The sequence below is a fragment of the Canis aureus genome, chromosome 1 (genome assembly GCF_053574225.1).
Source record: "Canis aureus isolate CA01 chromosome 1, VMU_Caureus_v.1.0, whole genome shotgun sequence".
Classification (NCBI taxonomy): domain Eukaryota; kingdom Metazoa; phylum Chordata; class Mammalia; order Carnivora; family Canidae; genus Canis; species Canis aureus.
Window position 1 is genome coordinate 98,502,613 of NC_135611.1, and position 26,159 is coordinate 98,528,771.

The 26,159-nt window shown below is 52.6% G+C and overlaps 2 protein-coding genes and 1 long non-coding RNA gene across 3 annotated transcripts; 2 read left to right on the plus strand and 1 right to left on the minus strand.

Annotated features, from left to right (window-relative positions):
- Nucleotides 1-385: 385 nt before the first annotated feature.
- Nucleotides 386-6,884, minus strand: LOC144321297 (NUT family member 2G-like). The gene is made up of 7 exons (XM_077910884.1): nucleotides 5,344-6,884; nucleotides 4,276-4,996; nucleotides 3,248-3,376; nucleotides 2,740-2,879; nucleotides 2,036-2,316; nucleotides 1,437-1,553; nucleotides 386-1,193 (listed from the first exon to the last, which is right to left on the minus strand). Exons 1-7 carry the CDS (start codon nucleotides 5,357-5,359, stop codon nucleotides 462-464), a joined length of 2,136 nt encoding a protein of 711 aa, XP_077767010.1. The 5' UTR covers nucleotides 5,360-6,884; the 3' UTR covers nucleotides 386-461.
- Nucleotides 2,431-6,343, plus strand: LOC144321366 (uncharacterized). Its single transcript, XR_013387038.1, has 2 exons — nucleotides 2,431-5,886; nucleotides 6,131-6,343. It is a non-coding gene; the product is annotated as an uncharacterized LOC144321366 (long non-coding RNA).
- A 2,421-nt stretch (nucleotides 6,885-9,305) lies between the features above and the next one.
- LOC144291726 (uncharacterized) lies at nucleotides 9,306-16,949 on the plus strand. The gene is made up of 5 exons (XM_077861763.1): nucleotides 9,306-9,369; nucleotides 9,560-9,810; nucleotides 15,036-15,087; nucleotides 15,765-15,877; nucleotides 15,974-16,949. Exons 1-5 carry the CDS (start codon nucleotides 9,306-9,308, stop codon nucleotides 15,980-15,982), a joined length of 489 nt encoding a protein of 162 aa, XP_077717889.1. The 3' UTR covers nucleotides 15,983-16,949.
- The last annotated feature ends 9,210 nt before the right edge of the window (nucleotides 16,950-26,159 follow it).

Below are 26,159 nucleotides of genomic sequence, written 5' to 3' on the forward strand. Positions count from 1 at the left end.
GTCCCTCCTGTTGTAGCAACCCCCGCACCGGGACTAGAAGATGCTCCTCCAACCAGAAGGCCAGAGGCCCCCACGCCAGGAGCCCCACAGGAGCTGAGGATTCCCTGGGCTGGAGGCTCTGCCTCATCCTCCCTGGTGGGGAAGTGGAATGGTGACCGAAGCCCCAGAAGGCCCCCTCAGGCCCTTCCTTCGTGTGTGGGCCCCTGTCGGGCACAACCTGGACGCCCCCAGGAAGGCAGCGCGGAGCCTTTCCCAAAACAACCATCTTTATTCCCAATGTGCACACAGTGCCCAGGGGGCTGCCACCGGGCCCCTCCCTCCCTCCCTCCCTTTTCCTCTCCCTCCCTCCCTCCCTCCCTCCTTCCCTCCCTTTCTCTCTGCCCCCCTGGGCAGGACCAGCCCAGGTGAGGAGGCCGCTCAAGGCTGCAGGGGGCCCCAGGCAGGGGCAGGGGGCACCCCCCCTACTGGCTGCAGTGGCGCTTCCTCCTGCTCCCCATCGGAAAGGGGTCACACCTTCTCTTTGGAGGCTGTGAGGGGTGAAGCGGCCCCACGGCCTTGGCCTTGGCCGGCTGCCCAGAGCCCCTGAGGTGGGCCCCAGGGAGGGGCGTCTTCCCTGCAGGGTCTGGGCCCCCCCACAGAGCCCGCTTCCAGGACTTGGGGGCCAAGGGAGCGGCGGGGCCCAGACCTCTCCTCTGGGGAGACGGGGTCCTCCGCCGTGCGGGGCTGGGGAGGTGGCGGTCGGGCGTGGGACTCTGGGAGAACTCCCAGGGCAGCAGGCTGTGCTGCAAGGCCAGGAGGAAGGCCAGGCTGGGCAGCTCCTCGTCCTCACTGGAGCCCACCACGGGCCCCCCAGGGTCCCGGGAGGGAGGGGCCTCCCTGAGAACGGGGGCTCCCCGGGAGCCGGGGCCAAGGGAGGCGCCCCTCTGACCCTGGGGAGGGGAGGCCCACGGCGCAGGGGGCTCTGGTCGTCGCGGGGAGCCAGCAAAGGCTCTGGGCCTCGACAGGTGCGTGTGCGCGCGGCTGTGCCTCTGGGGTTCCTGGCCGGCCGTCTCCGGGGCGCAGGCTCCGCCGCCCGCCCCCAGCTGGGCACCTGCCTCACACTCAGGACCGGAGCCCCACCCGGCTGTGCAGTGATGCGGGGGGGTCCGCACGCCAGCCTCCACCTTCAAGGCCGCCAGTCTTTTCTCCACCAGCTGGAAGGAAGGAGGTGATATCAGGTGGCCACACAGGTGTGAGGGGGGCGGGGGGACGGTGACATCAGGGGGAGGGGGAGAGGGGCCCTGGGGGCTGTGGCTCTCCTGACATCCTCCTGGTCCCCTCCCTCCCAGTCACCTGGTCCCCTCTCTCCCCAGGCTCATCTGGTCCCCTCCCTCCTGTGGCTCACCTGGTCCCCTCCCTCCCCTGGCTCACCTGGTGCCCTCCCTCCCCAGGCTCACCTCTGCAAGGCTCAATCCTTCCTCCTGTTCCAGTTTCTCAGCGAGGGCCTGAAGGTCCAGCTGAGTTTCCGAGGAAAGCAGTTCCGCCAGGAACGTAGGGTGGATGACTGCCTCCACCTGGGACAGAGGAATGGTGTGGGTAAGCTTGGCAGGAGCCCCTGGGGCCAGGATGTGCTGCAGGAACCCTGGAAGGTGCGGATCCCCCCATTCTTCTCCAAAGGCCGGATGATTTAACATCACAGTCAGTGGATACGGGCATGCACACACACCCCCAAACTGGTGTGCACACAGACATAAAGGCACACACACAAGCACATACCCACACACCTGCACGCCCACCTGCATGCACACAGGTACACACACGTATGCACACATAGGCACACGTGCACGAACACACAGCATGCAAACACACAGTATACACACATGCCTGCATGGACACACACAGGCATACACACGCACGCACAGGCACACAGACAAGCACACACGCAGCTCAGGAACACGAAACGGAGCTTTGTGCCAGAGGTCTGGGCGCAGCCCCGATCCCCGTGTTGGAGGCCAATCCGGGAACCTTCTAGACAGCAGGCTGCGGGCCAACCCACCTTGGTGATGAAGTCTTCCTGGGAACACAGCTGGTCAATGTAGCTCAGGAGACCCGGGTCCCCGTCCCACTGTGGCTCCTTTCCGTCCTCTCCCCGTTCAGCCACTGGGCCCCCCGGGGCAGAGAGGGCAGGCCCCAGCAGCCCGTCCATGATGTCCATGTACTCTCTCACGGCCTCAGGGGGGATCTCCTTGGGCGCCTTGTTGTCTCGGGGCCGCCGGGGTCTGTGTGGCTGCCGGCGGGATGGCTTGGCCCTGGAACCCGCCTTCCTGGGAATGCACGCTGAGACAGAGCAGGAAGGAGGAAGGGGGTGTGAGGGGCTCCATGCAGCGCCTTGGGAGGGCGGCGGGGGGGGGGGGCCCAGAGGTAAGTGGGGGGGGCCGGGACCTCCTGAGACCACAGCCCCCGTGGGACGGGGGACCGGAGGGGGGAGCATCTGAGAGCCATACGGGGAGCGGATGTGACCCCCCCAATGCTCCAAGGGTCTCCCCACGCAGCCCACGTCCCAGGCAGACTTGGTGGAGGGCCCCCTACGGGAGGGGGGACAGGAGAAGTTCTCCAGGTTGGGACCCGTCCTGACACCGGGCGCTGAGACTCCAGGCTCTCTGTGGCCACGTCCACGTGAGGGAGAAGACAGGCCTGGGGGACAGCGGCTGCCCCAGACCCTGTTGTGGCCACAGCTCCCATGGGAATGTGGGTCCGTACCTGGCTGTGGGGCCGTCCCTCGGGCCGGGGGCCCCCGCAGTTCAGGCTTCAGGGGGGCTGAAGGAGGCAGGCCCTGGGCCACCTTCACCCACTGCAACTTCTGAATCTGCATCTCCTCCTCCGCCTCAAACTCCATGAACCTGGGGGTGAGGAGGCCCAGCCACACTGAGGAGGGGGCCCCACCGAGGAGACCCTAAGTTGGCAGCAGGTGGAGGGACCAGGAGAGGCGGGGCCTGGAGGGGAGGCCGTGACCCCGGCCCCCAAGGAGGCAGTCAGCTGGATGTGCAGCCCCTCCCCCACGCTCCCTCGCAGGGAGTCCGACCATGGGGAACTTGGGGTCACCCCCCATTCCCAGGCCAGCTGGTGGAAGCAGGGGTGAGTCAAGAGAGGGGAGGGTGGGATCCAGCAAGGGAGGTGAGGGGGCCCCACTGGGCCGAGCTCCGGCACCCCTTGACCCTGGCCTGGGCCTGGACTCCCCCCCAGCCCTGGGCAGGGGACCCTGACTCACTTTCCCGCCATCTCGTAGTAGATAAGCCGGTCGAAGTTGCTTTTGCTCTGCCACTCCTGCACGGCCCACCACACGCCCTCCTCCAGCGTCATCGTGGGCTTCAGGCGCGCCAGGGTCCGCAGCACCGGGCTGCAAGCCATGGGGTCAGGGCTCAGGGCTCAGGGCTCCATGGATCCAGGCCCCGCCCCCAGGACAGCAGAGCGCACCCCCACCCACGTGGCCCAGAGCTGGCAGGTGACTGCACGAAGCAGCCAGCCGTCCTGGCCGGCCCCGCCCCCACCCCTGCCCGGGAGCACAGCTGACCTTCCCCTGGCCCCCTCGGCAGGGATGCCGGGCTGGGCTCGGGGCTCGGGGCTCGTTCCTCCTGGCCTCTGCCTTTCACAACAACAGTCCTGACATTCCTGGGCCAGACCAGGAGCCCCGTCCTCAGAGGGAAGGGCCGTCCCCCTGAGTTCAGGAGGGACCCAGAGGCCACAGAGAGGCAGGCAGGCCGGTGCCAGTCCCTGAGGAGGGAGCCCACGCCCTGACCCCTCCCAAGCCTGGGCCTCCCCTTCCTACTGCCATCCTCTGGGACATCGAGGATGGGGCTGCATGTGGCCTCTGCAGGGCCTGGTGGCCGATACCACCTGATGGGCCATCCCCTCCACATGAGAGGCCCCATCCTGTGTTCCCAGGAGACAGGACTACAGAGGCTCTCCTCTCTTGTGGGGCCCTTCTGCCCCCGAGGCCCCAGCCAATGGCACCATGAGGCCCATGGAAGGTCAAGGTCAAGTGGGCTAGGCTCCCCGGGGGTTGGGGGTCCTCCTCTCTTGTGGGGCCCTCTCTGCCCCCGAGGCCCCAGCCAATGGCACCATGAGGCCCATGGAAGGTCAAGGTCAAGTGGGCTAGGCTCCCCGGGGTTGGGGGTCCGCTGAGATGGTCACCGGACCAGAGGTGCCTCCCCGGAGTGGCCCCCCCTCACGCCTTGCCCGCCACGCATTGTCCCAGGTCCCCCGGGTGGGGGGGTGCCACGGGCCCCAGGTACTCACATGAGAAAGCAGGACAGAGCTTCGGCGTCGGGGCTCTGTGGCAGGTGCCTGCGGGCCAGGGACTTGAAGCGCTGCCAGCGCCTGAAGTTCTCATAAACGCTCCTGGGGTTACAGGAGTCCTTGGGCGACGACGCAGTGCTCGGGTTGCTGGCTCCGCTGCCCTCCCTGCCAGCCCCGGGGGGCGGCGGCCCGGTGTTTACGAAGTGCTCCAGGGCGCTTAGCGGGGCCGCTGGTGGCAGAGCCGCAGCCAGAGGGCCTGGCGCTGAGATTCCCTGGCCGACCTGGGAGCCCCCAAAGGCCGAGGCGGGTACGCCGGGTACCATCACAGAGGCCGCCAGGAACACGGGTGTGGGACACGCAGCGCCCCCACAGAGTGCCCCCGCCGAGTTCCAGGTGGGGGGGGCCTGGGTCAGGACGATGTTCTGAGTCTGGAGGGGCTCCAATGACCCCTGCTCTGACCCGACCTGCACAATGACGTTGCAGGTCCCGGGGCCCCCAGGGCCGTGGCCAGCGTCTCCTGCCACCAGCGGGATGCTGGGGAAGGATGGCAGCTCCAGGGGGCCACTGGCGGGGAAGGGCAGGTTCAGGAGGGGCGGCGGGGGCAGCGCCCAGGAGGACCGGTGGGGTATGCCGTGAGGGGGTGCGGGAAACGGCTGGGATGGGAAAGGAGACGCAAAGGCGCCCATGTCCGTGGCCACGTGGGGCCGCAGCACTGGAAACGCTGTGGACAGAAGGAAAGGGCGATGGAGTCAGGGAGTGGCAGCCGGCTCCGAGGGCCCCTGGGCCCCTGGGTCCCCGGGGGCAGAGCAGGGACCCTCCCACGTGGGGACTCTATAGGGAGGATGTGCAGCCCCTTTCCCCTGCCCCCTGGGAGGGAAGACCACAGCTTTCCGGGCTCCGGCCTGCCCACGAGAGGCAGCCTCGGGGACCCTGACTCTGACCCCCGCAGCCCAGCAAGCTCCCCTTCCTCCACCTCACCCCACCCACAGCCCGGTCCAGCGTCACAGTTGGATCCCAGGGATTTGAGGCCCGCCCAGATCTGCCCCATCCACCCGCCTACAGCCTTACCTCCTCCTGTCGCCATCCCCCCAGCAGGGCTGCTGCCGCAGGGCAGCCTCCACAGTCAGAGGAGTCCCGTGCAGGACCCACCCTGTGACCTGCTGCAGCAGACGCTCAGGATGCAGGTTGAGGAGTGAAAAGTTTGAATTTAAACGGGTAGAATGTAGGACTCAGGACATTCTGCCCGGGGGAGGGGCCGAGGGCCAGGCCCCGGGTGGGGGTGGGGAGACATTCCGGAGCCAGGCTCTGGCAGGTAGGCAAGAACCCTGAGTTCTTTTCAAATGATACCGGGGCACCCTGCCGGGGGTGGGCCTTCCCGGGCGACGCGAAGGCTGTGCTCCACATTCACAGCACCACGTGTGCCTCGGTGCCCTCCCTGCTCCCAGTCGGCGTCCATGAACCCAGGCTGGAGTCCCTGCGGCCACTCCGCTTCCTACCTGGCTCCTGACTTACGTCAACGGGGGCTGGACCGTCTGAACCCAGTTTGGAACACAGACCCTGATTACGAAGGCCACGGGGACCCGAGGGTGTCAAATCAGCCTGTGTCAGCAGGTACCGCAGGTGTAGCTGCAGGTCGGCCTCCAGCCCCGGGCCGTGTGCCCACCGCCCTGAGGTGTCAGGGGCTGTGCGGCTGCAGTGGGACCAGCCAGCCTCCCTGTGAGCCCCTGGGCGGGAAGGCCCGTCTCTTAAGGGGATGCACAGCCTACACACAGGAGATCCCACATCACTAGGTTCTGTTCCCCGGCTTATGATGCTGTTGTCAGATACTGATTTTTAACCTCTTTAATTATTTTAGTGTAAAATTTCAAGCCAGCAATACCCAATACCTTTGTTTGGTTCAAAGTCAAACTGTACATCGTGGAAGGACTGTGACGCCTCTTCCTCCCGCCTCTTCCTCCTGGCAACGCAGCCCCTTTCTCCCAGGAAACCAGTGTCACCTGGTCCTTTAAATCTTGAGAGACATGTAGGATGTGGCTAAAAGTAAATGCAACTATTTCTGCTTTTTTGACACCTGAAAGCATATTTCTCTCTGGTTAAACGTTGATACAGGTTCCCAAATATGTTTCATATGCACAGTGATTGTCTTTGTTCTGCCACTGCGGCTCTTGTCCGTATTCCTGGAGGTTAGATCGTAGGAGCAGCAGCGCTCCCATCCTTTACAATTCAGAGGACCCTGTAGAATAGGGCGGCCAGATTTAGCAAATAAAAATAATGGACACTCAGTTGAATTGGAATTTTAGATAAACAGGGCATCAGCTATTTCCACAACTGTGTCTCATGCAGCATTATTGATATACTCTGAGTGCAAATCTGTTCCTCCTCTATCTAATTTTGCGTTGAGCTGGGCTTTGTATTATATCGGCACCTGCACCAGGAAGGTGTAACGCATTCGGCTCTTCCTGGTCACGAAGAGACCTCGGCACGTCCTACGTCACTGCCGGTCTAGGCTCAGTGGGGCTAACTACTGAAATAAGGGACAGGAAACCTTCCTCTTCCTGACACTAAAGGACACAAAAACACCCCCTAGCCCTGTTTTTCTAGGTGTTATAATCAGTACCTGTGAAATGGTTGTGCGCCTTGAGTCAAAGCCAGGAATGTATCCCTTCCTCAGCACCAGCCTCCTCTCAGCCCGTCTGCCCCGGTAGCCCTGCTCACGGGCCCGCGGGTTTCCCGTCTGCGGGACAGACCCTGTTTCCGCAATCCAGGCTCAACTGCATGTGGAGTCACGGTATCACCTCAGGAACAATCGCATCGATGCGGGTTTTCATGTTGCACATCACCGTCAGTTTCTCAAGGCCACAATGAGATGAAGGAGCGTTGGTGTTTTGTTTGTGAGACGACGACTGTTAGGGATTGGCCGAGGGTGACGGGGTGTGCGAACTTCAGAGGCTGCACCCAAGGGTGTTGGGAGAGCAGCTTCGCTCCCGCTGTCCCGGGGGCAGAGCTCCTATGAGGGCAGGGTGTTGGGGAAGGAGAGGGCGGTTCAGAGGGAGGGCAGGCTCCACGCTGGGCAGGCCCTGAACAAGACTCCTGAGAAGGGGCTGAAACCGTTCCTTGTCCCTGCAAAGGAAAGTGGACTCCGGAGGGCAGGGATGTGTGAACACGTGACAGGGGCCGTCCTGCAGGGGAGGGTGGTGGACTGGGAGTCCCGGGCCTGGGGTTCCTCCGCACCCCCACCCTGTGCTGCAGTTGTGTAAGAAAGTATTTTCTCAATTCCCGTCCAACTTCCTCATGGTTTCTCGGTGTTCCCCCGCTCGCACCCTGACAGGGGCCAGGGAGTATTCATAGAGTACTTCCCGAGTGTCCGAGTCATCGACCGGCCACCTGAGGGAGCGAGAGACACGCAGGATGTCCCTCTGGGACACATCCCAGGCCGTGCACACCGCGCAGCCCAAAAGGCCCTCCACGCGCACCCCTCTGTCTATCCCCTCTTCCTCGACGTTCGCTGGGGACACGAGCTGAGAGCAATTCAAGCAAATCACAGTGAACTTTATTTCAAAAGTCCCTGTTGGGGACTGAAACAATAGACAACCTGGAGACGCTTCTCAGGCCTTGAACTTTCATCACGCGAAGCCTGAAATGGTCTTCGACCAACAACCTCCCATTAGAGAGATGTTGAGGCAAAATGTTGCCCTCAGGCACTCGAGCAAGCAGTGTCCTTTGTACTCCCCGCCCCCCTTGTCCAGTCATTCGACCAACTCTTTACAAGATTCTCACTCATGGCTCAGATGCACACTCTGAATGAGCCGTCTTGGGGCCACTGATAGAAACATGACACTTGGAAACATTATCTGGTCTCAAATCTGCAGTCAGTTCGGTACCACTTGGAACTCCCTGGAGTCCAGCAGCACATGGAGGCAAATTAGCCGCAACGTAATTGGGGAGGACTCGTGGTAGAGGGAGTGACAGAAATCTCTGGACCCTGATCTCTGAGCATTCCTGCAGTGACCTCTGAGAAGAAACCACCTGTGGACAGGGGTCACGGGTCTGAGAAGAGGGATGACCTCCCAGCCATCACAGAACACGGGTAGCAGGGGAGACACGGGGCTTGAGCGCTGGGGAGTCTCCCTGCCGTGCGCTTGGAGGTGTGTGGTGTGAGGTTAGGAGGTTTGCGGTGCCAGGAAATAGCCCTCATCTCCCAAGGCACCAGCAAGAGCTGTGACGACGGGAGCTTCTTCCACAAATATTAAAAAGTTGAGTCATTTTCTACTGCCACTGAACATCCGGGTATTCCAACAGCAGAGGGAGCGAGCTCCAGACTGCTGCTGAGCCACCTACAATATCCCCAGGAGTGCCCCGTGGGCGCCCGCGGTGTAAGGACGGCCTGCAAGGAACCCTGGCGGGTGCACAGTCTGGAACAGCCGCACCGGGGACCGTGGCCGGTGCACAGCCGAGGACCGGCTGCACCGGGGACCCTGGCGGGTGCACAGCTCGGGACCAGCCCACCGGGGACCCTGGCGGGTGCACAGCCCGGAACAGCCGCACAGGGGACCCTGGCAGGTGCACAGCCGAGGACCGGCTGCACCGGGGACCCTGGCGGGTGCACAGCTCGGGACCAGCCCACCGGGGACCCTGGCGGGTGCACAGCCCGGAACAGCCGCACAGGGGACCCTGGCAGGTGCACAGCCGAGGACCGGCTGCACCGGGGACCCTGGCGGGTGCACACCTCAGGACCAGCCCACCGGGGCCCCTGGCGGGTGCTCAGCTCGGGACCAGCCCACCGGGAACCCTAGGCTAACAGGCTGCGTCGGTGGAGGCGGGAGGACCCCTGCGAGTGCTCCGGGTCGGGTCTGGATCGTCCGCCAGGACAGGGCCTCCGTGGAACTCGGGGCTCGGGGCGCGGCGGGTGCAGGGCTCCTGCAGCAGGACGCGGGCGGCCGCTGAGCAGCACTGTGCACACGCGAGGCCTCGGGCTCAGGGGCACTTGCCCGCGTCCCGAGGAAGGTTACAGAGGGCACGTCCAGGACGTGATGACCGCGAGGGCTCACTTCCCGAGCGCTGGCTTGGAGGGGACCCGGCCACAAGGAGTGCGGGGTGCGGGAGTCCCGGTGCCGGCCCGAGGCGCCCTGACCCTCTGGTTGGCCTCTCCGGCAGGGACTTCTGGGCTCCCCCGCACGTGCCCCGCGCCTGCCCGCACGCGCACGCGCACGCGCACGCGCACGCGCACCGGGGACGGGACGCCTGGGCCCTGGGCCCGCCCCCAACGGCTCCCCGCGTTCGTTAGTCGGTTCGTTGTGGGGAGGCGCGCATGCGTGGGCGGGGGGGCGGGTCCTGACGGCCGTGCGCGGGGGGGCGGGGGGGGCGCGGGGCGGCCTCGTGCTCCCGCGGTGGGCGGTGGAGGGCCGGGCGTGCTCCCGGGCTCTCGGGGGTAGCCGCCGAGGGTGGTGTTCCGTGCGCGGCTGTGCCGGTGCGGGTGGTGTGGCCCTCGGCGCTGGCGGCGTGGACGGGCCGGGGCCGACTCTCTGGAGGTTCAAGGTGTGCGCGCCTGGACCCCGCGGGGCTGAGGCCGGTTCCTGCGGTCGGCGGCGGGGCCCGGGGCGGCCCGCGGGTCTGGGGTCTCCGCTCAGGGGTGGGGGTCAGCGTTCAGGGGTCGGGGCGGCCCGGGTGTCTGGGGTCTCCGCTCAGCGGTTGGGGTCTCCCTTTAGAGCCTTGGGGGTCTGTGGGTCTTGCATGCATGGGTCCATCCTCGGGACCTGAGGAGCTCGCGTTTCTGAGGTCTGTGCTTGGGGATTTGGGGCCTTAGGGGCCCTTTGGGTCTGTGGTCCGGACGTCCTCGGGTTGGGGGTCCTGGGTTGCATCAGGGTCTCTCGTCAGCGCTCCGTCGTTGGGGTCCACCCTCGCGGGTCTCGAGGGCCGTAGGGCGTCGGGTTGGGGTCTGCTCTCAGGGGCCTGGGGAGCCTGCACCTCTGGGGTGCGTTCGGGTGTGTGGGTGCTTGCGGGAATGGAGTCTGCGCCCAGGGCTTTGGGGTATCAGGCACCTCCGGTCTGGGATCTGCGTTTGGGGGTCTGGGGGGTCCTCGGGCCTGGATCTAGCCCTTGGGAGTCTCGGGTTTGCGCCGAGGGTTCCGGGTTCTCCCGCAGCCCACAGGTCCCCCTCTGTGTCTCAGTGTCCTGAGCCGCGGGACCTGGTGCGGTGCGTGGGGGGGGACCTGGGTGGCGGTGGGGCGAGCCGTGGCGGTTCTGCTGTGACCGTAGGGCTGCAAGGGGAGTGGAGCACAGGTAGGGCTCGAAGGCGCTGTCAGGTGGGAATTGGTAGGTGCATTCTGTGATGAGGGGGCGGGTGTGGAGCCTGTGCGTGTGAAAGCCGGTTGAGGGTTGTTTTGGAGGGAGTTAAGAGGTCAGAGTGCATACGGGCTCAAGGAGTTGGTGGTTCGCTGTTTGGGGGAGTATGATGCATGTGGATTTCCCCCCATGACTTGGGGACCTGTGTGAGTAACGGCAAATTCGGGAAGATTATGTGCATGTGAGGAGGGGCGTGTTTGGAGAGGTGCCTGCCTGTATTCGTTTAGGTATCCTGGTTTTGTATATGTGGGCGATGTAAGGGGGATCATTTGTGTATTAAGAGCTTGTTGCATGGTTCTGTGTATTCCATTTTCTGATTGTCAGGAGCCCTGTTTGTATTTTGGTGTGCAGAGGGAAAGCCAGTGACTATTTTATGGCACTGGCAGATGCTTCATATGCCAGTGTGATGTGGTTTTGTATGAATCTGTATCGTCCAAGACGGAAGAGTTGATTCTGTGTGAGAATTCAGGGGTGTGAGGTCATGTAGGTGCAGGTCACGTGGTGTTATAGGTGTATGTGAAACAGGGTGTGGGTGATGTGTTAGCATAGTTGTGTACCGGATTATTGTAGGTATAATTGGGGCTTGTGGAGGGATGTGTGTCTTTATTCGAGGGGCATGGTCATTTGAAGGAGTATTTGCTGGGGCCATGTGTTTGTACTTTTAGGAGGGAGCCATTAGGCTTACTTATGTATTTTGGGAAGTGAGTAGGTCTGTATCTGATGGGGAGATAGGGCTCTGTTTATAGGGGAGTGGGAGAATTATATTTCTGTGTATTAGAAGTACATGATATGGTTATTCGTATTTGCAGACGTGAGAGCTGGCTGCTACTCATCAGGGACAGTTTGGCATTTGGAAGTTGCTTCATGAATGGATTGCTGGAGATGTTCCTATGTGTCTTGTGTATATAGGCTGCTTTGTGTATATATATCCGTCACCAACTGCATGAATTATCAAAGTTTATTCATAGGGCATGAAGTTGTTAGGAGTATTTAAAGCGTATTTCTTTGGATAAGACTAGTGTGTTTCTATATGTGTCTGATAGGTCAGAATGAGGATAAAAATGTTCACGTATGTTCAGGAGAATGATATGTGTGTATATATGAGTGTATGTATAGACATGTGGTTTTTGTGTGTGTGTGTATCTGGGGTGTGAGTTGAGTTTCTACTCAGGGTACAGGTGGACTGTGTGCACATATTTGCATGGAAGGGGATGGGGTGTGCTAGAACTGGCTCATACTAACTTTGCAAGGTCAGTGGCGCATATCTATTCTAATCCTGTTTAGTGATGTTAGATAGGTAGCTTGAAATTAGTCATGCTGGGAATATTTATACCAGGTAAAAACCTCAGATGAAAGTTTTCCCCACCTTCCTCTGAGAGCCTTTATTAAGCATTTACCAGCACACCACTGGTGTGTTTGTGTCTGTCTGAAGCAGGCACCGTTGGGTGTGTATATGGGTGTCTCTGAATTGTGAATGGGGCATCCAGAGCTTTGGGTCCTTGTGTGTGTGCATTGACTCTGGTCATTTTGAACCATTGCGTTACTCCTAATCAGGCTGGCCTCTTCTTTAAGGCCAAAGAACCCCCCGTAAATTTGATGATTTCCAGTTCTTCATGCAGATGGGTTCAGAGGCATCTGTATGTTAGGCAAGTGGACACTCCTCCAGCATTTATGGTCTTGGCATTTGGGTCCCAAGATGGATAGGCCTGGTGGACTGTGGCTGTGCAGAGCAGAACTTTTGCAAGTATGTCGGGTGGCACGTGTCAGGTTGTGTGACAGACAGTATTCAGAACATTGTAGGGATTCCTAGACAGAAGGCCAGAGGGCATGCTCTCCCAGGCAAGCCCTTGCAAGTCACCTTGGCAGCTATAGGTATAGCTCTCTTTTCTGGAACATGATTGGTAGGCAAGGACACCCTCCACACAGGGTCCAGGAGGTAAGAGTCTGCAGAACCACGTGCCCAGGGTGGTGGGGAGTATTGGGGATCACTAGTTGTCCACCAGCCTGCCTCAGTGGAAACCTGAGTCTTCAGGGCTGGGCAGGACCTCTAGGGGTCAGTGAGCTGACAAGGCCGGAGGTGGAGAGGCTTTGTCCATGAGTAAGGGCTGGGGGCTGAGACCACAGGCTGGATGTTCTGGTCTGGGTAGGTATGGCGTTGATGTTCCCGACCCATTAGAAATGCTCTCCTTTCTCTTCTGAAGGTTCAAGATGCTCCTAGGGCTGGGAAGCTCATCACAGTTTCATGTTTCTCGGAGGGGATGACCCTTTCTCTCTGTCCATGTGGAGCTGCAAACCCACCAGAGGGAGCCATGTGATTCATATGGTCACCAGCTGACCACATAGCTGCCTCCTGCCTCCTGCCTCCCACCTCCCTTGGACAACCCACCCAGCATTTCTGGGCCTTTGTTATGGTGAGTCTCCTACTGGCCTTTTCTCCCTCATGGTGAATCTCTTTCCTCAGGGAAAGGTGCCATCATCACTTCCTTGAACCGCCTCTCTTCGTACGAGTGGATTCCTAGTGACTGTCTCCTTCATAACCTGTCCCCAATAAAATGACAGGACTGTGTACTAATCATACATCTCAGGTCACAGAAAGCAGGATATCGGGAGCAGGACAGTTAGCACTGAGTACTTATAGATGCTTGAAGCGGAGGTCACTACCTTTTTGTGGGCTCAGCTTTTGAGTGGTTACTTGTAAAGCAAAGTGGGAGCTTGGGGTCAGAATTCTGAGCTCAGGTCTTTGTGGAAACATCCACACTGGGTATGAGCAGGTTGTCATGCTGTAGGCCGTGTAGACAGCACCTCTCGTCATGAGGTTGGAGCTCTGTGTACATGTGTGTGCCAGTGAGGTGCAGGGTGTGTATGCGCTGGGCTTGTGTGAGTTCCTGTGAATATTTATGGTCTTGTGGGACGTTGATGTGGGTGTGTGGAGTGTATATCGCACAGGTTGAGTTGTGGTGTGAGTTCAGAGTGTTTAATGAGTCATTATATGTTTGAGGATTGGGGGTTGCTTAGGTATATGTGTTTGGGGCATGAAAGGTTGCAGGTGTGTGTATTTATGTAAGGTATCTAGGAATTTGATGAATTTTAAAGTGTTCTTGTGTATTTTGAGGGGCTTGAAGTGTTGGAGATACATATATAGGCAAATGGATATATATAGGCAAGTGGATATATATATATATTCATATATATGAATATATATATATTTTTTTTTCATTCAGGTTTAAGATGATCTGATGAGTACTTTTTTTTCTGGAGACCTTGGTTGGGGACAGGGGTTGGAAGGATTGTTGTGTGTGTGTGTGTGTGTATTTCATGTTTGGAAGGAGGTGGGGGAGAAAACATGAATCAGGATAAACGGGTATGGGGGGATCCTATGGGTCTATGTTTGGGGTATGCGGTGGTTTGGCATAATAAGAATGTGTAGGGATTGCGTATGTGTGATTTGGGGGCAATGAGAGCTGTGAGTATACAGTTGGTGTGGCATGGTGTGTGTGTGTGTGTGTGTGTGGCTGGATCTGCATTTTGAGACTTGTGAATATGCGTATATGCGTTTGAGAAGACGCAAGGTCATGTGTTTTAATGCTTTGTGTGTTAGATTTGTGTGTTTGAGGCTTCAGCACTATATGTGTACTCACCTATCTTGTCAGGGTAAGAATTTAGGGAGTGGAGAGACTTGGGAGATTTGGGTTGTCAGTGTATATAACTGTTGTGTTGTTGTTGTGTCTATAATTGGGGTGTTGTGAGCTGTGTGTCTATAATTGGGGGGGTGTAGACAGATGCTATTTATAGGTTCTCAAGAGGGAGACCGGTATGTGTTTGTATCAGGGTGGTGAGGTTATTGTTTGTTTTGGGGAGTATGTAGGAGAGGTAGGAAACCCCATGTGTGTCCGTTTGATGGTATTTATGTGTTTGAGCTTTGGAGGCATTGTACATATGTGGACATTCACACTCCGGTATATTTGGGAGTAGGGGATCGTGTTTAATATTAAGTATGTGAGTTTGGTTTTAATGTAGTCCATTATTGTTGAAGATTTGTGTGATTGATGGGGGAATGATACGGTGGGGGAATGGATTTTTGTGGGCTATGAGGATGTGTGTGTTTAAGTGTTTGATTAGTGGGGTATGATTGGGAGTGCATTTTTGCATCAAGACCATAGCTGTAATTTTATTGGGATTGGGGGTGTATGTCTGCTTGGGGCACGAGGGTTCTGGGTACACAACCAGGCATCTGATAGGTAGAGAGTTTGTGTGTTTGAGGATGTGTGGAGCTCCATGGGGCTGTGTGATAGTGGCTCACCGTGACTTGGTGGAAAGGGTTTTGGCCTGGGAGGGACCTGGGGCATATTGATGACTGTGAGAGCCTGACCCTTGTTTGTTATGATCTGTTGTTCACGCTCATGTTGTCTCTTCTCTAGGGCAGCCATTCCCCTAGGATGGTCTGTGGTCCTCTTACGCTTACCTGGACAGGTCTGGGAGTATCACATCTGGTGGCTGGATGCAGGGTGGGGCTGACACCCCACAGGAGTGGGTATCCTGTCCTCAGTGGGGTGGCTAGGAGGTCAGGGTTTCTCCTCCAGGGCGTCACATTTGATCAGTCCTCTCCAGAATGTGCGAACACAGCTGACCCATTGGATAGACTCTGCCAGGAGAGTAGTAGACCTGAGGACAGTTCCCGAGAGAGAAATCTGGTTTCTTCCTTGAGTGGCTCCCACTACAGGGCCCTTCTCAGGTCTGGCCCTGCTGACTGTCCTGCCTGCCCATATGTCCTACCGCACTGTGTCCTTGGGTCACACCAGCACGAGGCCCCCTGCATGTCAGTTCTCACTGTCCTTCCCCACTCTGCCCTGCTGCCCATCCCACTCTCTCCCCTGACACTGTGTGTGAGTCACCTCCTCCGGTGGGGGGGGGATCCCTCTTCCCCATGATCTCACACCACCTTCCTGCCTCTCATTTCCCCTCCTTAGCACCCACTGCTCTCAGAACAAACTCCAGACTCCTCAGTGTCCTTCCCAGGCACCATGTGGTCCAACCCCCTCTCACTGCCTGCCCCTCTGCCCTTGGTCATGACCCCCCAGTGCAGCAGCCTTCTTTCTGTTCTTGCAACGCACCTTGGGGCCTTAGCATTCTCTGTTTCCTCCTGCTAGAATGCTTCCGGAGCTCTTTAAGGAGTGCCTTCCTGACCGAGCTCTGCCCTGTTACTCCCTTGGCCCTAATCCTGCTTCAGTATCCTGCACTGTTGTGCTCTCTCAAGACTAACGTGAGTATTGTATCCCTGGCAACTGGTAACCATTGGCTCATGAAAGACTCAGGCCATCCATGAGAGGGTGAGCTTCACTGTCCACTCTGTCAACAGGACCTGTGAGCCTGCTGCCTTTGGCACACATGTTCTTTAAGGATGGGACCACTGAGTCTTCATTACCTCCTTCCAGGACACATCCAAGGCCTGACCACTGTCTGCTCCTATCACTGTCAGGCAGAATAAATTAAGCCAGGTAACACAGGACATAGGGCACCCTGCAAAGTTCCAAACACAAATGTTGTTCAGGGAAGAAGTAAACTCCTATGGCTCATAGTTCAAGTGCAATGAAACAGGCATGAAATATAAGTTAAAATTATGAGTGCCTGGTGATCTTTAGAATGCAGCATGTTTCCCGTGACCCAGATATTGACAGCCAAAACGGTTGAGGGAAGAGTAGACCCAGCGTGAGTGCCCAGCTGTGTTCATCAGGCTCCATAGAGAATGTGAATTTGCATCACTTAGTTTCTAGCAGGTGGGCAGCCACGGTGGCGCAGCGGTTTAGTGCTGCCTGCAGCCCGGGGTGTGATCCTGGAGACCCGGGATTGAGTCCCATGTCGGGCTCCCTGCATGGAGCCTGCTTCTCCCTCTGCCTGTGTCTCTGCCTCTCTCTCTCTCTCTCTCTGAATAAATAAATCTTAAAAAAAAAATAAAATAGTTTCTAGTAGGTACCAGGTACTATGAGGAATACGTTTATATTCATGCTTGCCGAATCCATAAAAAACCCCACTAGGTGGGTACATTATCGTTCCACTTCTCAGGTGTTAGAGGTGAGTGGTCATGACCAAGCACTTTGCATGTGCCAGAATATCAGCCATACTGGTTAACACATCCCAACAAACTAAACATAACCCTTATCAATGCATCTGGATGCGATGTGGTGAAGATGCAAAATACATCCCAGTAGTAGATGAGCAGTGCGAAACACTCCCACCATTTTAACAGGTGTGAGGCAGTATCTCATTGTGATTTTAATTTACATTTCCCTGACAATTAATAATGTTGAACAACTTTTCCTATATTTGTTGGCCATTTGTAGGTCTTTGGAGAAAGGTCTATTCAAGTCCTTTGTCCATTTTTTTTTTTTTTTTGAGTTCTTATTGTTGAGTTGAAGGAGATCCTCCTATTTTGGACATTAACCCCTTTTCAGATATGTAGCGTTCAGGGGTCGGGGCGGCCCGTGGGTCTGGGGTCACCGCTCAGGAGCCTGGGATCTTTGCTCAGGGGTTGTTGGTCAGGGTTCTGGGGCCTGGGCCGCCCGCACGTCTTGGGTCACCGCTCAGGAGTCTAGGGTCCTTGCTCAGGGGTTGGTAGTCAGTGTTCAGGGGTCCCTGGCCACCCCGGGCTCCAGGCGCCTGCTGGCCCAGGGTTCACTGTCTGGGGTCTCGGGTGGTCAGCAGGTCCCTTTTCGTGTCCAGGTGTCTTGGTCCGCGGGTCAGCTGCAGGGGTGGAGGCACCCTGGGAGTGGGGTGTGGAGGCTCTACTGTGCCTGGGGGGGATGCTGCGAAGGGAGTGAGTACAGGAGGGGTGGCTGTGGAGTGGAGCTGTAACCTAGGACTGCTGTAGGTAACCCCTAGGTTTGCGGGACCAGGCGCGGGGAGTCGTACCTGTGTTATCATTGGTACGTCCTTGCTCACAGCCCGTTAAGTGTGTGCACTTAGCCCTACACTGTGTCATGGGGGGAGCTGGTTGGTAGTTAGAAGCCTTTGCCAGCGCCGTACCCGTGTTCTTATGGGACCTGAGGTGGTGCGTGGCTGTGTTCCTTGCGAGTGAAAGGACTGTGTGGGTGTGCGTGGGTTGTGGAGATTTAGGGTTTATTTAAAGACGTCAGGGTGGGTCTTGTGTTTGGAAGCAGGGGTTGTGGGTGGTCGTGTGCACCTGGAAGGGTGTCGTGGGTTCATGTCTTTGCAGTCTCCTGCGCCCCCGGAGGACCCATGGGCCCTGCGTGGTTTTGCACACATCCTATTTGAGAGTCTGCTGAGAATCTGTTGACATGAATTCCTACTTTTGAGGTTTATTTGTGTTTTTATAGAGTTGGAGGGAATCTGACTAGTGTATCATCGTCCTGTGTGGGTTGCTGATGTCTCTGTGATGGTTTGGGGCTCAGTGGAAGTCCGGAGTGTGTTTCTCTGCGAGTAGATGGGGTTAAGTTTATTTATAGGGTTTGAGTTGTAACTCAGGCACGTTCAATGTGTTTGGGTGATGTGTTTGTGATTTAGGGCCCTGCCCCCTGAATGTTTGCAGTTTGCGTGTAGGGTCGGGTTAGGAAGGGTTAGCTGCTCGTGCATACTGGCAATGTTGGGGAGGGTGTGCCTGTTAATCTTGGTGTAGGGGCTGCTTATTTTCTATGAAAATGATAAAGGTAATGTCGTTTAGTAGGGACTCTGGGAGCCCTCAGGCATTACCCCTCACTCTGGTAGAAGCATTGCTGACTGCTCCAGCCACCCGGTGGATGAAAAGCTGCCACCACCCGGGACTCTGGATCTTCTCCAGTCAACTTTGATTCAAAACCACTCCTCCCAACTTACTCCCCTCCTTTATAAAAACAAGTCCCTCTCTCCTTCTCTGCACTTGCCTGTAGGTTGCCATAGTTGGCATGTTCCAGATTGCACTTCCTCTGCTATTCCTGAATGAAGTTGTTTTGCTCGTAAAATGACTAGCTGTTTTACTTTTAAGGCTGATATTTTGAAATGTGGATGGATCCTTTGTGCATTTGGGGCATGCTGTCTGGTTACATGCATTTCTTTTGTTGATTTTCAGGAGCTGTGAGCACATATCTGGGGATGTGAGGGCAGGTCTGTGACTATTTTATAGGATTGGTAATATGTCACGAGAAGATGAATGTGTTGTATGGTGTGGGCTTCATCTGTATTCCTGAAGATGGTAGAGTTATTTCATAGAGTGTTTGAGACTGATTATGTGTATGTGAGTAATGTGAAGCTTTATATTTATTTGAGGGTATAAGGTATGTTTTCTTATTTGTAGCGTGCTGGGTAATTTGGGGTATATTTGGGGGTTGTGATAAGAAATGTGCGTTTGTGTATTTGTGAAGCATGGAAGATTGGATGAATATTTTTGTGGTATGTATTTGGATTTTTCATTAGGTTATTAGTACATATCTGGGAGTATTTTTGTACTGATAGAGTAATGGGATTATATGTTTATGCAGGAGAGTTGCAGAATTGTATTTGTATGTACTTGGGATATGTAATATGGGGTTTTTTTTAGCAATTTTAAATGCTAATTTTTATTTACTGCTAACTGTGCAAAGGATACCAATTCAATACTGTGCAGTAACACAGTTACATAAATCCAGTATCAAACAATAGCATATGGGATAAATCTAAAGCAGAGCACCATGTGCCTTTGAAACTGATTATTGCAGAACATAACTTAGTTCAGACAATTCTTAAGAACCTGAAGAGCTCTCTCATTTAATAGTTATCCAGAAGCAACTGCTCTTGGTTTTGTTTTTTATTTTCCAGAAAAAAGTGAAAGTTCTTTCAGTTCTGCACGGTTTAGTATGTGTGACATCTGAACCAAAGAAATAGTTTGTATGATTTATTCCTTTTATCAACTGGAACCATCAGCTAATACAAAGTTGACAAGCTGGCTGACAGGAAAGAAGGTGGAAGTTTGAGACCTTTAAATTGGGACTTGGAAGGGTTTTACATGCATTTATAAATGATGTGCTAGAGATGTTGTGTTGTAGGAGTGTATACTGTTTTGTATGTACATTTATCAGCACGGGGTGAATTATGTATTTTACTCATAGTGTTTGGGGTTTCCAGGAATAGTCAGTGATTTCCTTTGGAGAATGCTAGGGTTTTTGTACAGTTTTAGGAATGTTTGGGGATTGTGGTGGTAATGTTGTATTCTAGAAATGTGAGGAATGATGTGTAGCGTTTTGGGTGGTGTCTGTATTTAGAGTTGGAAATTGTGTGTGTGTGTGTGTGCGTGCGCGCGTGTTCATGGGTGTGCGGGGGTCACAAGTGTAGGGTACAAGGATTGTTTTGTGCATATCTGAGTGTGAAGGGGGATTGTATATTTATAGCTAGTTCATGAGTGTGTATGTTAGTGGGTTCAGGGATCTGCTTCTATCACTTCTGGAATGTAATGATTGAAGAACTTGGTAGAGTTGCTTCTATACATGCTTTCAGTGTTTGTGGGATAGTCTTCTATGGATTTGGTAAGTTAGATTGGGCTGTGTAAGTATTTGGGTTCATTGGTGACTTATGGGATGTGTATCCTACAAGATGTGGGTGGTTCAGTGTGTGTATTTGGAAATAGTCTGGTAGGTTGTGTATGTGTTCAGGAATTGTAGAGTATGTGTTTTAGAGTTGTGAGATTGTGGGAATATTTTTGGGTGGTTATGAAACAACCATATATGAGGTATTTTTTGAAGCTTGTATTTTTAGGCTTTCCAGTTGTAAACTTTTGGGTAGTGTGTTAGGTTTTGTTTGTATTTGGGCATGTTTGTGTCTATGTAGTTGTAGGTGAGGCATGTGAGCAGGATTTTGTCTGTAAAAAATCTAGTAAGACAAGGTTTATATGTGTATTCAGGGTGCAAGTAGCAACTGTATGTATGTGTTCAGATGTATGGAAGATTTGTACGTTCTGAGATATGTTCTAGAGATATGTAGTGTAGTTTGTATATTCAGGGTAAGAGATCAGGGTATTACTTGGGGTACAAGTGAGTGGTGTGTGTACATTCATATGAAAGGGGATAGGGCGCACTGCAACTGGCTTGTACTAGGTTGGGATAGTTAATGGTGCATATTTCTTCCCAATTCTGTGACATCAGGTGGAATTAGTCATGCTGAGAATATTAACAGCAGGTAAATTGTTAAATGCCACAATCACCTTTACAATATACCCCTAAAGAGCATTTTATTAAACATTTACCATAATTTACCACTGGTGTGTGTGAAGCAAGGGTATTCAGGCATTGGTGGGTATGTGTAGAGAGTCTCTACGTGAATTGTGAGCAGGGCATCATCTATGGCTGTAGGCCCTGGCATGTGTGCCTGGTCATTCCAAATCATTGTATTGCTCCTAATTGGTTGGTCCGTTCTTTAGGGCCAAACAACACCCCCAGTAATGTTGGTGATTTTTGGCTCCTCCTCATGCAGATGGATTCACAGGTGTCCGTATGGTGGGCAGGTAGACACTGCTTTAGCATTCATGTCATCCGATAACCCCAACCACACCTTTTACTTGATTCTCATACACTAAGCCAATACTTCTCCTGACCTAAATCATCCCAGGATTAGGCACCAGGCAAGGAGAGACAAGCCCTGTAGCCTAAATCCCACCAGAACTCTCTAAACCAGGCAGTCCTACATTGTTCATTCTGCCCTGCCTTGTCTTTCCTGTGGACACTCCCATAAAGAATCTGGCATAGGCTTTCTCTTACTCCTGCTTCTGCCTCCTGTCCAAACATGGTGCTTCCCTATGGCCATGCATGGTGTGCTGTGCCCTCCTGTTTGGGGAAATGCAAGTAATGAATTCTGCTTTCAATAGCATTGGTGCTTGTCTCATCATTCAGTCACCTCCATAAATTAAATCCTGGGCATAATTTTAGAACAGTTTGCACAACCAGCAGCATGATTCAGTGTTCAGTGGAGGCGGCTTACCTCTGGACTGCTCTCAGCTTCCCAACCAACAATTACCACGGGGTAGGTTCTGGCACTACCAGCTGGTGGCACAGTTGTACATAGGCTGCTACCACTGTGTTGTGTCCTCTGTATGCTGCCCGGGCATTCCGGCTAAACTTGTTATAGCATCTTAAAGGTAGTTATTATAGTATAGGTCTGCAAGGGCTGTGACTCCCTAGTTCATGCTTTTCTCAGGAGGGTTGATCCCATCAGTCTTTTTTCTGAGATCTACATGCCTAGCTTCTGGGCTGGGGACCCCAGAGATTACTAGAATAATGGGCCAACATACAAGGCAGAGGCTTCCTCCAACGTGAGTAAGGCGAGGCTTCCTACACTAGACTGTGTTGGAATATGAATTTGATCATCAAAGCCAACAGTAGTAGGCCACTGGGGTTTTTTTTCCATTTCTATTGAAGTATGATTGACATATAACATTGTTTCAGATGTACAGTGTGATGATTTGTTACACATATATAGTATACAGTGGTTGTCAGAAGAGGATTAATTAATGCCTCCATCAATTCACATCAGTTTTTTCCACAGTTAAACCATTTAAGATCTACTTCTTGGCAAGGTAATATGGTGCTGTAAATTAGATCCCCAGAACTTACTTGTCTCATAAATGAAAGATTATATCTTTGAGTAACATCATCCTGTTTCCCCCACTCTCTATCTTCTGGCAACCACCATTCTGCTCTGTTTCCATGAGTTCAGCTTTTTTTACACTCCATGTCTAAGTGAAAACATACAGTATTTGTTTTTATCTTAGTGTAATGCCCTCAAAGTCCATCCAAGTTGTTGTAAATGGCAGGATTTCTTTCTCTTTCATGACTGAATAATATTCCTGGGTGTGTGTGTGTGTGTGTGTGTGTGTGTCTATTTACTGTGTAATTGTTGACGGGCACTTAAGTTGTTTCTGTGTCTTGGCTATTGATAATAATGCTGCAGTGAATATGGGACTGGAGATATCTTTCTAACATACTGATTTATTTCCTTTGGATGTATGCCTAGAAGTCAGATTGCTGGGTCATATATTAGTGCTATTTTTAAAAGATTTTGAGGGGATCCCTGGGTGGCGCAGCGGTTTAGCGCCTGCCTTTGGCCAAGGGCACGATCCTGGAGACCCGGCATCGGGTCCCACGTCGGGCTCCCGGTGCATGGAGCCTGCTTCTCCCTCTGCCTGTGTCTCTGCCTCTCTCTCTCTCTCTGTGTGTATGTGTGACTATCATAAATAAACAAAAATTTAAAAAAATAAAATAAAACATAAAAGATTTTGAGAAACATTCATATTAGTTCCCATAGTGGCTGTACCAATGTACATTCCCACCAACAGTGCACAACAGTTTTCTCCACCTATCTTTTGTCTTTTTGATGATAGCCTTTCTAACTGGCATGAGGTGTTACCTCAGTGTGTTTTTTTTTTCTTCTTTTTCAAATTTTTATTTAAATTCTAGTTAGCTGGGCACCTGGGTGGCTCAGTGCTTGAGTGTCTACCTCAGGCTGTGATCCCGGTGTCCTGGAATCAAGTCCCACATCGGGCTCCCTGCAGGGAGCCTGCCTCTCCCTCTGCCTGTGTCTCTACTTATCTTTCTGTGTCTCTCATGAATAAATAAATAAATCTTTAAAAATAAATAAATTACATGCATATAACATCCAGTGCTCATCACAAGTGTCCTCCTTAATATCCATCAGTTGTCACTGTGTTTTTTATTTTTGTTTCACTGATGATTACTGATGTTGAACCTCTTTCATATATCTGTGAGTCATTCACATGTCTTTTTTTGGAAAGCTGTGTATCTAGGTCCTTTGACTATTTTTTAATTGGGATGTTGGGTGGCGGTTGTTACGGAGTTGTATGAATTCCTCATATATTTTGGATACTAACCCTTATTTCTCTAGGTTCTCTTTTCATTTAGTTGAATATTTCTTTGCTAATGCAGAAACTCTGATGTGTCTATCTTTTTATGATTTTGTTGCTGGCTTTATTGCTAAAACCAGTGTCAAGATTATTTTTCCCTGTAGTTTCTTCTAGGAGTTTTGCAGTTTCAGGTGTTATATTTAAATTTTTAATCCATTTCTAGTTAATTTTAGTGAATGGTGTAAGATAGGGATCCAGGTTGATTCTTCTGCATGTAATTGTCCAGTTTTTCCAACACCGTTTCTTGAAGAGACTGACTTTCCCCCATTGAGTATTCCTGGCTCTCTTATCAAATGTTAGTTGACTGTATATTTATGGATTTATTTCTGGGATGTCTTCTCTGTTCTGTTCTGAATATTCATGGATTTATTTCTGAGATGTCTACTCTGTTCTGGGGTGTCTTTTATTTTATTTTATTTTTTTTTTATTTATTTATGATAGTCACAGAGAGAGAGAGAGAGGCAGAGACATAGGCAGAGGGAGAAGCAGGCTCCATGCACCGGGAGCCCGACATGGGATTCGATCCCGGGTCTCCAGGATTGCGCCCTGGGCCAAAGGCAGGCGCTAAACCACTGCGCCACCCAGGGATCCCCTGGGGTGTCTTTTAAATGCCAGTACCTTACTGTTCTGATTACTGTAGCTTTGTCATAAAGTTGGAAATAAGGAAGTTTGATATATCCAGATTTGTTCATTGTCTATACTGCATTGGGCTTTTCTGACTTCATACAAACTTTAGGATTTTTTCTATTCCTGTGAAAAATGCCATCGGGATTTTGATAGGGATTGCATCAAATATACAATGGCCTTGGGTGGTATAGATATTTTAATAATGTTAATTCTCCTGGTCCATGAACCTAGGTTATCTTTCCATTTGTGTGTTTCTTCAAATTCTTTGATCAAAATCTTACTGTCTTAAGTGTATATAGATCTTTCACCTCTTTGGTTAAATTTATTCCAAAGCACTTTATTGTTTTCGATTCTATAGCAGGTGAAATTATTTAAAAATTTCTTTGAATAGTAGAGCAGCCCCCGTGGCGCAGCGGTTTGGCGCCGCCTGCAGCCTGGGGTGTGAATCTGGAGACCCAGGATCGAGTCCCACGTTGGGCTCCCTGCGTGGAGCCTGCTTCTACCTCTGCCTGTATCTCTGTCTCTGTCTCTGTCTGTCTGTCTCTGTGTGTGTGTGTCTCTATGAATAAATAAAATAAAATCTTTTAAAAAAATTTCTTTGAATAGGAGTGGGGAGAGTAGATGTTCTTGTCTTGTTCTTGATCTTAGAAGAAAACTTTCAGCTTCTATCATTGAATGTGATGTTAGCTGTGGGCTTGTCATAAATGACCTTTATTCCTTCTACGCCCAATTCATGAATAGTTATAGTAAAAGGATATTTTGTTTTGTCATATGTTTTTTTATATCTGTTGAGATCATATAATTTTATCTTTTTATAAATGCTTATTAATTAAAATTATTGATTTTCATATGTTGAGCCTGCCTTTCATCTCAGGGATAAATCCCCTTTGATTGTGGTATATGACGCTTTCATTTTTTATTTTTTTTTAATGCAAGCCTGCCAAACTAGTCTTTTTCTTTAAGATTTTATTTATTCATAAGAGACACAGAGTCATAGACGTGGTCAGGGGAAGATGCAGGCTCCATGCAGGGAGCCTGATGTGGGACTCAATCCCAGAATCCTGGGATCACGACCTGAGCCAAAGTTGGATGTTCAACCACTTGCCATGCAGGTGTTCCTGGTGTGTGACACTTTTAATATGCTGTCGAATTTGGTTTGCTAGTATTTTGTTGAGAAATTTTGCACCGATATCCATCACAGATATTGGTCTAAGTCTTCTCCTCTTTAGTGTTTCTTTTCTCTTTCTTTCTTTCTCTCTTTCTTTCTTTCTTTCTTTCTTTCTTTCTTTCTTTCTTTCTTTCTTTCTTTCTTTTTTGTTTCTAAATGTTATCACATTTTTTTTGTATATTTTTTTTGTATATTTTTTTTTATTGGAGTTCAATTTGCCAAGATAGAGTATAACACCCAGTGCTCATCCCATCAAGTGCCCTCCTCGGTGCTCATCACCCAGTTACCCCATCCCCTCACCCCCTTCTGTAATCCTTTGTTTTCCAGAGTTAGGAGTCTCTCATGGTTTGTCTCCCTCTCTATTTTTTCCCACTCAGTTCCCCTCCTTTCCCTTAAAGTCCCTTTCACTAGTTCTTATATTCCCCGTATGAGTGAAACTATATGATGATTTTTCAGAAGGGCTTCTCTTATTCACCTGATCAGATCACTCACTCTGATACCCAAACCGGGCTTCTGAACCCGGTTTGGGTATCAGGGTAATGCTGGTCTTATGAGTTTGGGAGCATTCTGTCCTCCTCAGTTTTTTTTGAAGGCATTTGAGAAGGATTCACATTTAATTCTTCCTTAAATGTTTGGTAGAATTCACCTGGGAAACCCTGGGTCCTGGGCTTTTCTTTATTGGGAGGTTTTATATTACTGATTCAATCTCCTTACATGCTATTAGTCTATTCACATCTTCTGCGTCTTTTTTTAAATTATTATTTATGATTTATGATAGTCACACAGAGAGAGAGAGAGAGAGGCAGAGACATAGGCAGAGGGAGAAGCAGGCTCCATGCACCGGGAGCCCAACGTGGGACTCGATCCCGGGAC

What these genes read in the sequence shown, in the direction of transcription:
- LOC144321297 (XM_077910884.1), bottom strand. An exon ending in AGGGACGGCCCCACAGCCAG is followed by an intron (nt 2,317 to 2,739) that starts GTACGGACCCAC and finishes GCTCTGTCTCAG; the next exon opens with CGTGCATTCCCAGGAAGGCG. An exon ending in AGGAAGACTTCATCACCAAG is followed by an intron (nt 1,554 to 2,035) that starts GTGGGTTGGCCC and finishes CCTCTGTCCCAG; the next exon opens with GTGGAGGCAGTCATCCACCC.
- LOC144291726 (XM_077861763.1), top strand. Translation starts at nt 9,306, where the DNA reads ATGACCGCGAGGGCTCACTTCCCGAGCGCTGGCTTGGAGGGGACCCGG. An exon ending in CCGGCCACAAGGAGTGCGGG is followed by an intron (nt 9,370 to 9,559) that starts GTGCGGGAGTCC and finishes CGCGTTCGTTAG; the next exon opens with TCGGTTCGTTGTGGGGAGGC. An exon ending in CGACTCTCTGGAGGTTCAAG is followed by an intron (nt 9,811 to 15,035) that starts GTGTGCGCGCCT and finishes TCTCTTCTCTAG; the next exon opens with GGCAGCCATTCCCCTAGGAT.